Source organism: Nyctereutes procyonoides, unplaced genomic scaffold (genome assembly GCF_905146905.1).
Source record: "Nyctereutes procyonoides isolate TBG_1078 unplaced genomic scaffold, NYPRO_anot_genome, whole genome shotgun sequence".
In the NCBI taxonomy this organism is placed as follows: domain Eukaryota; kingdom Metazoa; phylum Chordata; class Mammalia; order Carnivora; family Canidae; genus Nyctereutes; species Nyctereutes procyonoides.
Window position 1 is genome coordinate 57,714,706 of NW_026575121.1, and position 14,996 is coordinate 57,729,701.

Genomic DNA, 14,996 nt, shown 5'->3' on the forward strand with positions numbered 1-14,996 from the left:
CTGGTACACATTCCATCTGAAATTTTATATCAAATTTTCACCTAAATCACAATTTGGAAGAGGGAATATTCATATCTTACGTACTCAGCCATCACCTCGCAAATATTCATGCTTGTTGATTTGCTCAGAAGCACAGGCCAAAGATGTACCTTTGAATCCTCAGTGGGAACCCCTCCACATGGCATGTAGGTACAGATATGAGCCAGATAGAGGCCACTTCAGTCAGCGCCACTGGTGTGCTGGGATTTGGAGGACTGGCATAGGCAGGTTAGCCAGAATATGTTTTATGTAATTCGACATGTGCCTTGGGAAAACCCTTGACTTTTGTTTTTCCTTTATGAAGTGACAGTAATATTGGAGTATAATCTTCAATAGCAGACAGCTTCACTTTAGTGTTAGGGGAGATCTCCATGTAGAATTTTATTCCCTATTAAAAACCCAAGTGACCACTGAAAATGGGTACATTCAAAAAATTCTTAACTCACATAAAATATGCATATAATGAATAGACACTAATTTTCTTAAAGATTTAATTATATTATATATCATAAATTATTTAAAGCTTTCCTAAAGAAGGAGAAATTATAGGCTAGTTTTGGGGAACCTGCTGTAATGGGCTTAGCTCTCTGATATCTCTAACAAGGTTAAACACAAGCATGACTCGCAGGATGCAGAAATCAGTTTTATTCTGTTCAAGCCTCTGTCCATGGAGCCCCTGCTCCTCCAAGGGGGTCCCATCATTTTCTAAGGATAAAAAGCCCTGCTACATGCTGGTGACTCAGCCTATCTCCAACAGAATTTTACATTTCCGGTCCAAGTAATGCTCAAATTTCAGAATTACTTTGCAAGTTAAACCATCTTTCTTGGCCACCTCAGGCCCCGCAGGTGGGGCATGGGCGCGACTCTCACCCTGTCTGTGCAGGTGCATGTAGACTCTTGGGGCTGACAACACAGGGAATGGTAGGGGCCCGGACACTGCTTCTGTGTAATCTGGCATTGGGTTTCTCTGATGGGGCTGCAGGTGTTCAGAGGCTCTTGGCATCCTCGGGAGTACAGAAGCAGCCCTCTGCACTGCCCACCGCAGAAGTGGCACAACCCCTCCTCAGGACAGTCGCTTTTAATTCTCCCTTGGCCTCTAGGCATTCACAGACAGTTTGGGCCTGAGTGCTCTCATTAAGCCTCTTTAATTTTTTTTAATTTTGTTTTTAAAGATTTTATTTATTTATTCATGAGAGACACGGGGCGGAGTGGGGAGAGAGATAGGCAGAGAGAAGCAGGCTCCATGCAGAAGCCCGACGCGGGACTCGATCCTGGGACTCCAGGATCACGCCCTGGACCGAAGGCAGGGGCTAAACCGCTGAGCCATCCAGGGATCTCCCCCATAAAGCCTCTTTAAAGGACTCCAAGCAGGCAGCTCTTTCTTGACAAGTACATCTAGTGTCCGAGAAACACAGTGTGGGACCCTGACAGGTATAGTGCCTTCCAACAGAGCTGCCAGGCAGTCAGCACTCGCCAGCACCTGCTTCAGGTCCCATGGTCCACCTTGTCCTCTGAACTCCATGGTCCCGTGGCTGTTTCTCCGCATGGTCTCCTGAAGCCGGTGTCACCAGGCTGGAGGTCAGCGTGGTATGGGGAGCCCCGGCTGATGGAGGTAGTCCACCGTAGCTCTGGGCAACTCTTGCTTCCCTCTGGGTTATGACAATCTGGCCTCCTTCACTTCATCCTTCCTCTCTGTAGGAAGAGGGTCCCAGGTCAGTCTGCACCACTGCCTTTGCAATTCCTTCTGTGGGATCAGCTGCATCAACGGCTGTGCCATGTGGGCACCTGCAGCAGCAGCATTACCTGGGAGCTGGCTGGAAATGCAGAATCTCAGGCCCCCACCACCTCCAAAATCAGAATCTGCACTTGCAGCCTCAGCTGATGCATATGGGGAACCCCATCGCCAAGACCAGCGCTTAAGCCCTGAGCTAGGGAGCCAACGGAGAATCCCATTTACTGTCATGTTATCCGTACATAGAGCAGGATCTCAAATTCTCCTGGAAGGTCTTCCTTCAATACAATTAGAAGAATCTGCACCCCTTCTTCCATCGGGGATGCTCCACTAGAGACATCTCCTCTCTTTAACGACAAAGATTAAGCTGGCCCTACTGACCTGAAATGGAAGGAACAACCAGAATTCTAGTTATTCCTTCACCTTTAAAGATAAAAATTGAGATAGGCCTTAAAACAAATGGCATCACGATAAAAACCCAAATTTCAGATTGCATGAATGAAATAATGGATATAAAAGCATCTTTAAAATTAAGGCTCTTCAATACAAAGCACTAATTATTGATCTTTATTTTTACATCTCTTGGAATGGTCCCTTCCGTCCTTTTTGCTACTGGGAAATTTACTCAGAATTTATACAAGCCGGAGTGACTTCCAATTTTACAAGGGTTCTCATTTTTCCTTCGTATGTGTTGGGGGGAAACAAGCTATAACTAAGCATTTCAATATTAAATGGAATGACTCCTAACGGAAGTCTCTTCCTGATCCTAGCTGTTCGTTTTGTCCTGGAGGAAAACTGTCTTTAAAATCTCAGTGCTGCCAGTGTCACAAAAGCCATCTTTAACTTGTCTGAAAAGAGAGCATGTATCAGTTATCGATTATGGCAGATTTGTTTTTACTGCTTCCCTCTTATTTAAAGATACCGACTTTTAAGAGCTAGGATATCATTTTTAAAGAATTTTTAAAGGCTGCCACAGGAAGTGTGAGAAAATGGAGTCCCCCGGATGCAGGACAATAGGTCCCCGGTGAATAGGCTTGTGGTGAATAGCTCTGCTGTGGCGGGGTCAAAAGAAGTCTGGCAGAGCCACATTAATCTTCCCTTAATTCCAAAAGATTAAACATCTTGAATATACCCTCACCTTCACCCTTCCAGAAGTCAATGTCTCAGTTTTTTTAATGTAACAGGAATGAGCAAGCAAACAGATCTGTTGGAGGTTTTCTGTTTCTCTCACTCTTACCCCCCGCCCTTGTCCATCTCACGGCTAACACGTCTGCATTTTAATGCCACATTTTATATTCTGGGTAGTCTGATTGTACCTTTCACTGTTTAATTGTTTTCCCCTTTAGATTAGTTCAGCATGACTCTTTTACAGTTAACTTGATACAACCGCATTCCAAAGTAATCAAACATTTAGCATTGCCATTTGAAGAAAGGAAAAAAAAAAAAAGCCTTAATCATTTTAGATGTCTGTATATTATTTGCCTCTGGAGCCGTGATGGTGGAAAGTTTGTGTTCAGCTTTCCATCTTCTAATCAAGTAAAATCATCAAAATAAATATCCTAGATAACCCGCACATTTATTCTTCTAGAGCCAGGGAATATTTGAAAGCACTTAATGTTTTACAGGCCTTCCCCCTCCCACCACCACTACAAATACAAAGTATCTTTGCGACGTACATTGGTTTTTCCCTGAAATTCTAGATCTTCTTATAATTCCAGCAACTCCTTCTGACCTTAGACACTTAGACTTGGAAAGAGCAGCGTCCTAAGGTTGAAAGGTCCATATAGGAACTCCTTCACCCACACCTGTTCGCAGCATCCAGCAGAAGGGGCCCTTTACTGAGAGGGCCCTCTCTCAGGAGACGGTCTGAGCTATTCACATCTTGGCTCATTGCTAGAAAGCTCTTCCCCACATTGATCGAAAATATGCTTCCCTCTGACTTCTCTGTCGGTGCCTTGCTCTCTGGAAAGCTTCTCTGGTGGTCCGAGGTGAGGAAATGAGCTTGGCACATTCACGCACAGAGATCTGAAACTTGGCTCTACCACTCATTGCTCATCGCTTGTGTTTACCTGGAGAAGTTTTCTCAGCCTCACTTAGCTGCTCCACCGTTGGGTACAAAGTGGAGATAATGGTTTATTAATTATCCCTGGGTTTCGGTATGAAATGATAGAGTGCCTAACACATGGAAGAGACTCTCAGTGATGGGCATTGTTATTTCTATTTTCAGGTCTTACCATTTGCTACTGACATGTTAGGGATTTCAGAGTGTGTTCACTCCCTTATTTCTCCCTATTCTTACACATCTTTCTAGCTAGTGCCACTTCGCTGGAGAGCAGAAGGCATGTCCTAAATTCACACACACATTCTCTTTGCAGAGTCTTAAATGCAGTGTTCATTTTTCTAGGAGTTAACTCATAGGCTTATTAACAATATGTGCATGATTTTTTTGAAGACTACTTCCCCAGACCTCAGGCATTTCTGTTGTACTCTGTTATAATGAGAGATGAGCCGTGTATCCCAAAATGGTCCAGTTGGAGCCACCCTACAGAATTCCCTGGGGTTTGGACCTGAGTCCTTCGCCCTGATTTTTTTTTTTCATCCAGTCCATCACGTCCAGCCTGTGTTATGAAAAGAAGTGGGGATATCTCATTCCTTAGTTTAAGGATTTTGCCTCTCAGTGTTATCATTGCTGAATTTAGATACCTTTTCAGATATGATATGAGAAGATTTTGTAAATTCTTATTCTGGGTTAAATGTGTCTTATGTTATAGCTGCTAAGATATAAATGTGTTATGACCTGTTTGTGGATGTCTGGGGTTTTGCTTTTACTCCTCTAACTGACCTATGATTGTGTTCTTTTATGGAAGTTGTAAGAGGATTCCTGGCACGCCAGCACTTGCTTCAGAAAAGGAGCATCAGACAGCAAGAGGTCACGTCCATCAACAGCTTCCTGCAGATTACAGAGGACATGGGGTTGAAGACCTATGATGCCCTGGTCATTCAGAACGCTTCAGACATTGCACGTGAAAATGATCGGCTGCGCAACGAAATGAATGCTATTTACCATAAAGAGAAAGTGGAGACCAGAAACAAGCCAGAGGAAGGAATCAAAAGGTAAAGGCAGATAGTATGCAACTTTAATTACCTTTGTCATTGATCCAGTGGAGTCAGGAAAATACTGATAGCCCTTAATGCAGAGTTCAGTCAAATATGACAGTGGTTACGGGAACAGGCATGGATGCGTGCATGGCTTGCTATTTGAAACCTCTGAGCAATCTAAAAGGGTCCCTATTCGTGCTTTCTTTTCATGCAATAGATACAATGTGATCGTTTCGCCATATGAAACAGTTATCTGTTCCCCTACGATGCCGCATCACTTACCATCTCAAGGCCAAAGTTTTAAGGCAGCTCATATTTCCATCTTAGCAAAAATACATAGCCGGGTTCTTGACATCTGTATACAAGTATTATATATGTAAAGGTGACTCGGAGAAACTTCTGGAAATCTGACCCAAACAATGGAGAAGCCACCCTGAAACAGAGAAGTAGTGAAATCAATGCTTTGCATGAATTATATTTCCCTTAGTAATTTGTCACAGTTCTTCACCAATTGGGAAAGTTTTAGGGGAAAGCTTTTTATTTTAAAGTCCGCTTAGGATGCTGAGCTTGAGATAGAAATGTGGAGGCGACCTGGTGCATCTCCATCTTATCACTCCTACCTCTCCATGAGGGATGGGGAAACCCTTGATCCTCAGCACTCCTCCTGGGAGGACGGGGACCTGGGCCAGGCAGGTGTTTGGTTTTCCATAGGAACTTGGCATTCGCTGGTGGTTTCTCACTGAAAATGACTCCCTTTGCCTCAACTGCCTGTGTCAAATGATTTTTTATTAAAGATGAAATGGTGATGTGTCTCTCACTAATTAGCTTCAAATATCTCCATGATTAAATACTGAAAAAATTCCCTTTGTAAGGAAAACTGTAATTAAACATTACAGGGAAAACAAATTATTCACTGAATGCCATACTTTCATCTCCGGCTAGTTCATTTTCTACATGGGTGTCTGGCTGTGCCTCGTGGTAGATCCCAGCCCGGCTGGTACTCTGCCACACAAAGATATAATTACAAAAACAAATGCTCAGAGACTCCTTGTAAAACGAACGCATTGGCATCTCACTAGTACATGATTACATTGACATGTGAAGCCAGAAGGGATTTTTTTTAAACCAGATAACTATTAATTTTATCTGACTTCCAGAATAATATTTATTATTTTCGCTGCTGGAACTAAACAGCCACCCCAATTTCCCAATTTGATTATGTATTCATTTGCCTGATAGAAAATTAAGTGAAGAAGTATCTTTCTATTTATTTATTGAATACCAGCAGTTCGCTTGGCATTGCACGACCAGATGGAATAACAGAACAAAAATAATAATTCTGCACATCATTAAATAATTGCTTGTGGAGTTTAAATGGTGAGGAAAAAAGGAAAAAGAAAAAGAGAGAGAGAGAAATGTAAATCTCTGATAGTTTTAAGTCAAGTACATACTCTTTGGCAATGGGAGACGGTGATGAACTCCCAGCTTTTGATGCATCAATAACTCTCTATTAAGATGGATTTTCAGAAATTATCATTCAGATTGAAATTCTGGTTTTTTGATTTGCTTAATAATCAGACTGTGAAAAATTCATTCAGTGAATGCCTGATAGAAAATGTGGTACTCCTTAAGAAATGTTGCGTTTGTGTGAGATTCTTCAAAAGTCACCGTGATGAATCCCCACCGTGCTCGTTTATCAGAATGCAGGGGTCGGAAGGATGGGCAGCTCGCTCTGGATGCCTGGGTTTCCAGAGCGCTCCGCACGCATCCTCCAGCTGCGGCGGGGAAGGCTGTTTACCCCAAAGCCGTGATTATGTCTGCTTGAGTGGGTTCATTGTTGCCATCTGAATAATGCATCTGGGCCCCTCTCCCGTGGGGTGCTGTTTGTGTTTTGTTCCCCCAAGAGCCGAAGATAAGGGCGGACCCAAGCATTTCCACTACGGCTCCATCCCGGTTCCCCTGGCGGTGGATGGCCTGATCCAGTCTCTGGCTGGCCCATCCACCCGGTCTCCTTCTCTACACTCTGTGTCCAGCCTGGATGACAGCAGCGGCCTCCCGTCACCACGGAAACAGCCTCCACCCAAGCCAAAGAGGGACCCCACCACGCGGCTGAGCGCCTCCTACGAGGCTGTGAGCGCCTGCCTGTGGGCGGCGGCCAGGGAGTCTGCAGGTGAAGGTCAGCGGAGGGAAGGTGGGGAGCGCCTGGTCGAGGCCCTGATGCTCTGCCTTCCGATCTCAGTTCCCACAGCAGTATTGTTGCCCTAATCTATTTTTAATAGAAATAAGTCCACTTGTTGGCTTGCCAGCAGCTCTTTAATCATTAAATATAAATAATATGTATTCAGTTCTCCAAGCATCTTAGGGAAAAGCTACTTATATATCATCTCCTTACTGCCCATCCTGACATCAGCATTGTCAGTGCGGGTGAGGGGCCGCAGACCAGAGCCCTTCAGAGTGTCTGTCCTCAACCAGGTAAATGTTCACTGATGAAAAACCAAAAAAATTCATCAGGCTTCCCAATGATCACAATCTAATTAAAAATCAACACTGCTTTATCACGTGGGAAGTGAAACTTCAGGCAGAGAGGAATCACGCCACAGCAAAACTCTGTCCGTGGAACTTTGGGGTCTAGCTAAGGGAAGTTTTCTGCGTTGGTGGCCTAGAAATATATATGCAAAAAAAGAGGGAAACTACAGTCTTCTCTCCATGAAATCTCTCACTGATTAGTTCATGTGACTGTTATTGCTTAATTATTAATTTTTCAAAGAGTGAGCAACAAAGGCAGGACATCTTGGCGGAACGGGTACTGATTCCACAGAGGTTAGGTGTCCCCTACCAACAGTTAGGCCACATTGTAGGCCCATGGGGATACATAATAAATAAAACCAACAGTATCATCTTTCCTGGTGCTGTATCAGTTCTAGTGTGGGAAGTCAGACGCTCCACACAGTGAACAGGTAAATACATAAAGTATTTTAGCAGATCACAGCTGCAGAGAAAAGTGAACAGGGTAAGAGGTGGTAGTGGGGGAGGGGGGACAGCGGGCATGAAACATGATGGAATGGTGTGTAGATTTCACCAGAAAGTACCAGCTGAACATGGATCACAATTCCTTCTGTAAGCAGATGAGCCAAGAATACAAACGTGAGGCAAAGCCATGCACTTGCTTATCTGTGGGAGAAGATGGGTGACCCCATGGGGACACTGCAAAGACCATGGCTCAGAGACTACAAGCAATGAGAAGGCCCCAGCTACCTTCAAAGATGCTTTTGATTGGTCACTTTAAGAAAGTGGATCTTTAAGAGAGTATTTAGTAGGAAAAAAGAAAAGCCCATTACTATTATAATGTAGGAGTCATGTCATGACAATATGGAGATGTGGGAGAAATTCCTAAGTTTGGGGAGAGGAGTGCAGTGTGTTTCTCATGTCATGGCAATAAGAACAGCCATGAAATGTGAAAATGGAGTTAGGGGAAGATCGGAAAGACAGGCTTCAGTGGACATAGATGTAAGCACAGATATGGTGTTAGGGCAGGATCTCCAGAGACAAGGGGCCTCCTCTGATGCACCCCCACAAACTATAAGAGGCTGTCATCTAATAGTTGACATCTAATTTACTATTAGTTCCATCTAATAAATCATAAATGGAAGTGCATCCCATTTCCAGCCCTACTTTTGGGCCTCTGCCCAGGATATACAGTGTGGAGCTCAGAAAGGTGTGTTGAAATCAGAAGGAAGACCCCTTTGGCTTATTGGAAGAGGATGAATGACATCCAACAGGCTAACCCTGATGAGACGAGGAGAATGTGGACTAGACCCAGGGTAGCATGAGGAGCTGAAAAACCAGGAAACAAGATTGAACATTACAGTGTGTGTAAGATGGCTCGTGTCTGGATTCGAACACTGCACACATCCCCTATAGATTAGAGTCAGTTGGCCCCAGAATATCTAAACATCTAAAAACTCTTTCTGTCTGTGCCCTTTCCAAAATCATCTGCCCTGGACTTGAGATTCTGGAGTAGTCAGGTGGTACCAACTAGTCATGTCATTGGGAAGGGAGTGAAAGTATTGGGGATCACGTCAAAACACGTCAGTGAAGACAAAGTGACTTAAGAACCATAGGAGTAGAAAGATGGTGGCCATGGAAATTGGAATCTGCCAAGGAGTGTGCAACAACTCACCTGCCAAATCAACTGGCCCTAAAAATGGATGGCGCTAGAATGTCAGGCCCATATCTGTCCGTCACTGGCAGTTGGTGACCTGCACGAGAGGGACGGGAGGGGGATGGGGTGGGGGGGTGGTTTCCCTTTCTGGGGGGCCGCTGGGGTTCACCCCCGCAAACGCCACCCCGCAGATGCTATGCTGCGTGGAGTAGGAGGGCCGCTGCGGTGAGCCTTGAAGCCTAGGGCGGGGGGCCGGGTGGAGCAGCGGCAGGTGCAGATCTTGGTGGTAGCAGCAAATATTCAAAAAAGGACTTTGAAGGCCGAAGTGGAGAAGGGTTCCGTGTGAACAGCAGTTGAACGTGAGTCAGTCGGTCCTGAGAGGTGGGCGAGCGCCGTTCTGAAGGGACGGGTGATGCCTCCGTTGCCCTCAGCTGATGGAAAGGGAGTTGGATTCAGATCTCTGAATCCGGAGTGGCAGAGATGGGCTCCGCGAGGTGTCCAGTGCGGTAGCGCAACTGATCCCCGAGAAGCTGGCGGGAGCCCCGGGGAGAGTTCTCTTTTCTTTGTGAAAAGCAGGGCACCCTGGAATGGGTTCACCCCGAGGGAGGGGCCCGTGAAGAAAAAAAAAAAAAACCCATAGGAGATAAAACATGTATATAGAAGTAGATGTCAGGAAATAGCCACTCCTGCAGGGAATCACCAGGCTCTTAAGTCTCACTGTTTAAAATACACGATGTGATACCATTAGAGTTGCAAGACTTTTATGAAAAACCTAAGTTCTTAGAACCTAATTTCAGCCAGCATGTGACTGAGGTGCTTGTCGGGGTCTCCCACTGATCGCACCCCCATGAACTCAGATTTGGAGGCTAGCCCTGAAGGCAGAGTTTTGATTGCTGTCTCCATTATCTGTTCCTTCTTACAAGATCCCTCATGTGGACTTTAGGACTGCCACTGAACTTCCTGCCGTTAGAGATGAACTCTTCCATTGAACCTGCTGATCCGATGGAGCAGGTGTGCTAAGCCAGTTTTTTTTTTAAACATTTATTTGTTTATTCATGAGAGACAGAGAGAGAGAGAGACAGACAGAGAAACAGAGAGAGAGGCAGAGACACAGGCAGAGGAAGAAGCAGGCTCCATGCAGGGAGCCTGACGTGGGACTCGATCCTGGGTCTCCAAAATCACACCCTGGGCCAAAGGCAGGTGCTGCATGGCTGAACCACCGGGACTGCCCTAAGCCAGTTTTTGTAGCATCACGAGTCACGGGCCAGCGTGGGGCCTGGTCACCTGTATTTCCAATCCATAACTGCAAGGTGGCTATGCCCTCCTGAGTTAAACCCGTCATACACAGGTGTGCTGGCCTCGTTTATGCTTTTGTGGCAGGGGCTAAGGTGTCCAGTACAGAGGCCACCAGCCCTGTGTGACTATTTACATTTAAATTCAAATAAATAAATAAATAAATAAATAAATAAATAAATAAATAAATTCAAATTAAGTAAAATTTACGATTCAGTTCCTGAGTCATTAGTCACAAAGCAAGGGTATGGAATCTCCCAACATTGCAGAAAATTCTATCAGACAGGCTTTATTCTACATGCCTCATGTTTGTACCCCGAGGACAACGCTAGATATTTTGCACCTCTCAATATTTCACAAAACTCTCTTCCTTCTATGGAAGGTAGGAAGAAACTTGGATTGCTATTTAAAATGCTCTGGTTTCATAAGAACCAGGACCATAACCCAGTCCACTTCTTAACCTGAGCCATTCCTCTTGGCATCTTAAAAAATCGAGTTCAAACTCTCTTTTACAGGGAAAGCTGCTGAGTCAACTCCCAAGGTTATGTAGTGGAAGAAGGTCGGATTAGAGAATGAGAGTCAAGGATCTTAGAGAAACCAATGATTAGGTCACATTGAACCTTGTGCCCAGGTCTGTTCATACCAACACATGCCTTTCCTATAGGTTTTTATCCAGTAAACACGATCATAATAAAGACAGGCAATGGAGAGAGCTCATTTTTTTCCATTGCCTTCATGCCTGAAAAGCATGAAGCAATTTTATGAGCCAGTAAATTTTGATACTTGTGTGCAAACTATTAGCAAGCTGGGGCCAACTGTTTGAAAGTACTGCTGACCCTTGAACAACACAGGCTGGAAATGAGTGGGTCCATTTATATGTGGATTGTTTTCTGATACATACGATACAATACCGTAAAAATATCTTCTCTTTCCTCCTGATTTTCTTTATATTTTCTTTTCCTTAGCTTCCTTTATTGTAGAAATACAGTATATAATACATGTGCAAAATATGTGTTAATGGACTGTTTTTGCTATCTGTTGAGTTAAGGCTTCTCCAGCAGTAAGCTGTAGGAAGCAACGTTTGTGGAGAGGCAAAAGTTACGGGCAGATTATCAACTGCAAGAGGAGCTGGCACCCTTCACCCCTGCACTATTTAAGGGTCAACTGTGCTCTTTGCAAACAGTGACCAGAACAGAAAGAACAAGGCTTCTCCTTTTCTTTGTTGGGAGGTTTCCAGCTCATGCACACTCTGGAGACTTGATTCTCTCAGCCCATGGTGCAGACTTGCTCCCAAACATGGTGTAAGTAGATGGGGAGATTGCAAGAGACAGGTTTTCCTCCAGGAGCTCTAGCCTCCACCATTTACCTTCTGTCATGTGACCTCCACACCCACCACCCCTTCAGACTCCAGCATCCCATTCCTTAGAAATAATACCTTGAGGAATCCATAGTTTTTAAGAGTGAGTTGCTATATAACTCCATTCTCAACAAGACCATTTATATGCATGGATAAAAGAACAGTTCATCTCTGTAGCTCAATTTGGAAATAACATTCCATTTCATTTCTTTTTTCACTGTCTGGTTTATATCTTTACTCTAGAATTGCCCTTGGCACACAGTAGGCACTCAATAAATATTTATTGAACAAATGCATGTTATAGAGATATATTTCTTTATACTACTTCCATTAAAGCAGAATTCAATTCTTATCAATAAATCAAAATGAGCACAATTTGGCTGGGTTCAAAATGTACCTTTAAGATTTGCTGGATTTGGCCGTCAGTGTATTTTTCACAGAAGTCCCTGATTATATTTTTCTACTAGCTGAAATTTGATAGAAATTAGGTGTTCTGTGAACACCATCCTGAGAATATGTTACTGGATATAGGAGAACAGGATTGCATGTTTCACAACTTATGACACAAGACTCCATTCAACATATAGTAATGAAGTGTATTCCATGAGGCTGGCTCCCCTCAGAGGGCCCTGGAGACCAGTGGGGGAGATAAATGGGCAAACAAATTATGAGATAAGCAGAGTACCAGCAAAGAGAACAGATGGTGTGGAGCACAGAGCAAGGGGGATGACCCTTTTTGGAAACTGGGGATAGGTCAGGAAGGACATTTCAGTGACATTATGTATGTCGGGTGAAGTCCTATGGGTAAAGATGGGATAACAGCAAGCTAACGCTTGGACTCTTCTCACCAAAAAAAAAAAAAAAAAAAAAAGTTATAAGGTCACAAAATATTGCTGCCCAGCAGTGGAAGCTCTTTTTTTTTTTTTTTTTTTTTTTTTTTTTTCCCAATTTGTAGCTGGTTGTAAGTCGATTCTACATTCACTCATGTATGCAGCTAGCCCACCGGCCAGCTACTCAACATTTATTTCGGCATCCTTTATGTCCATGCCCCCGTGCTAAGCATTAAGTTTGCTGTGAAACTAGGCAAAACCACACTGTAAGGATTGGAATACAATGGATACATACACACACAGATACAAATATTTTCTTGATAAACAAGCTTCTCCTTCATTTTTTCTCATAAACATGTAGGTACCTGGTTTTCAGTGATCATTAGGCCAAATAACTTGTGTCTTGCTCAAAATGGTGACTTAAAAGCCACCTGGCATGCCTTAGCAAACCTTCACATGGCAAGTATTCTGTACAAGAACATTTTTATTTCCTAACACAACCTCAAAATGACTTAAGTCCCTAGATCATTGCTTGGTAGCTCAGAGAAGAGTCAAGTTTGAGAATGTGAGGTTTAACACTTAAGCTACTGTTATAACACAGGCCTTGCCCTCAAGGTGTCCTGTAACCATGAAATGTCTACATGACCCCATCTGGCTGGAGTCACAGATGTTTTACCCATAAATCTTAGAACTCAAAAAATTGTTAAGAAAATTCTTTTTTTTTTAAAGAAAATTCTTAATAAAAGTTAATTTTTCATAGCCCTTACATCCATATTTGCAAATGAACTATTAGTATTTGTGTGAACACACACACACAGAAACAGCCATAAAACCAAATGAGACTTTAATACTCTGTGGTTTTCTAGTTGTATTTTATGAAGACCTAAGCTTTCTAGTTCTCACCCTCAAAGATTCAAATTCAGTAGTTATGGGGTAGGGCAGGAAACTGTATCGTCTGCAGCCTCAGTAAAGCACTCTCGATCATCTGATATTGCCACACTCCACACCGCACTCACTCCACAGAAGCCACCCCATCACTCATGATTAATTTCTGGTTGTGTAATAATAACAAGACACTGATGATGGCAGCGGGCACTAACTCCTTGTTAATCAGGTGCCAGGCATTATTTTAAGTATCTTTAATCTTCAGAACCACCCACTGGAGTGGGACCATCGTCATGACCCTTCTGTGGATGAGGACACTGAGTCAGGGAGCAGTGGTATAACCTGTCCTATGTCACACATCCAAACTTCCGACCCAGGCAGTAGGATGTTAGAGGCCAGTCTCTTGTCTGCCTCCAAAGAAGCCATGCTACTTGTATATATAATAGTCTAACACAAATTTTTTTTTATCTGCATCAAAAGCAAACTTTGAGGGAATATATCCATTATCTCTTGTTGCTTAACAGCCCATCCAAAACTTAGTAATGTAAATACAACAGTCATTTTATTATTAGTGATCAGGTTCTGGGTATCGGCTGCACTTCTCTGGGTGGTTCTCAGTCAAGGTCCTTCATGAAGCTGCAAGTGGTGGCTGGAATCATCTAAAGGCTGGGCACTTGCACTTCTGCTGCCTTGGCCATGTAAGGAATGGAACTACTTGGGCGTCTCTATCTCGAGATGTTTTCTCCTCGTGGTTTGTGCAGTGGGACAGCTTCAGGGGAGCTGGACTTCCTACATAGAGAATCAGTGTGGCAAAGGCACATGCTCCAGGAAAGAGGATGCTGGGCAGCCTTGGAAGTCACGCAGCCTCACATTCATGACCTCCCATCTGTCAGGCAGTCCCAAGCACATCCAGGGTTAAGAAGGAGAAACAGACTCTACCTCTTAATAGGACTAGAAACACTATTGTGGCCAATTTTTGGAAAATACAATTCCAATCCACCCACTAGAAAAAAACAATTCCCACCCTTCCCACATATGAAATACACTCACTCCTCTTCCAAACTGCCCACAGCCTTCTCTTCTCACCCCACCAGGCCCAGACCAAAAGTCCCCATCTCTCATGGTCTTGGTCAGACCCAGGCTTCCTGGACAGCTCTTCCAAGATGCCCCACTCTGTCTGAGGACAGGCTCTCTACTCCTTGCAGTGAGCATATCCAGGAGGGATGGATGTGGATGCTCTTGACCGGACAGCAGGAGTTTGGGAGGCACGCAGCAGTTCTGAACGACACCTGGGGATGGTGTGTGGCCTGGTGCCTGGAAATGATTTTCCATGACTCTTAGGGCCATGCCCTGCAATCTTGGCTCTCCTTTGAATTATAATTCCTAATTCACCAGAGCACCTTGTTTGGGGCAGATAGTTCTCTTGGCCTCCTTTCTGCTCATGAAATCTTGAGGTGCCAGATCCCTCTCCATTTCGTAATGACGCTGCCCCTTTCTGTGCATGCTGATACAATTCCTTCATAAGCTTTGTGGGTTTCTTGTGAGTCAATCTGTAATCCACTCCAGTGGTGAAAAGCCACAGACACTAGCTTTTTTGAG

At 44.0% G+C, this 14,996-nt stretch overlaps 1 protein-coding gene across 1 annotated transcript in view; it reads left to right on the top strand.

Annotated features, from left to right (window-relative positions):
- The window catches only part of MYO16 (myosin XVI), a 444,013-nt gene that overhangs the window by 361,357 nt on the left and 67,660 nt on the right, over positions 1-14,996 (top strand). The window contains exons 29-30 of the mRNA XM_055335623.1: positions 4,639-4,885; positions 6,775-7,046. Of these exons, the coding sequence (XP_055191598.1) occupies positions 4,639-4,885; positions 6,775-7,046 (519 nt within the window). The remainder of the gene's footprint in view (positions 1-4,638; positions 4,886-6,774; positions 7,047-14,996) is intronic.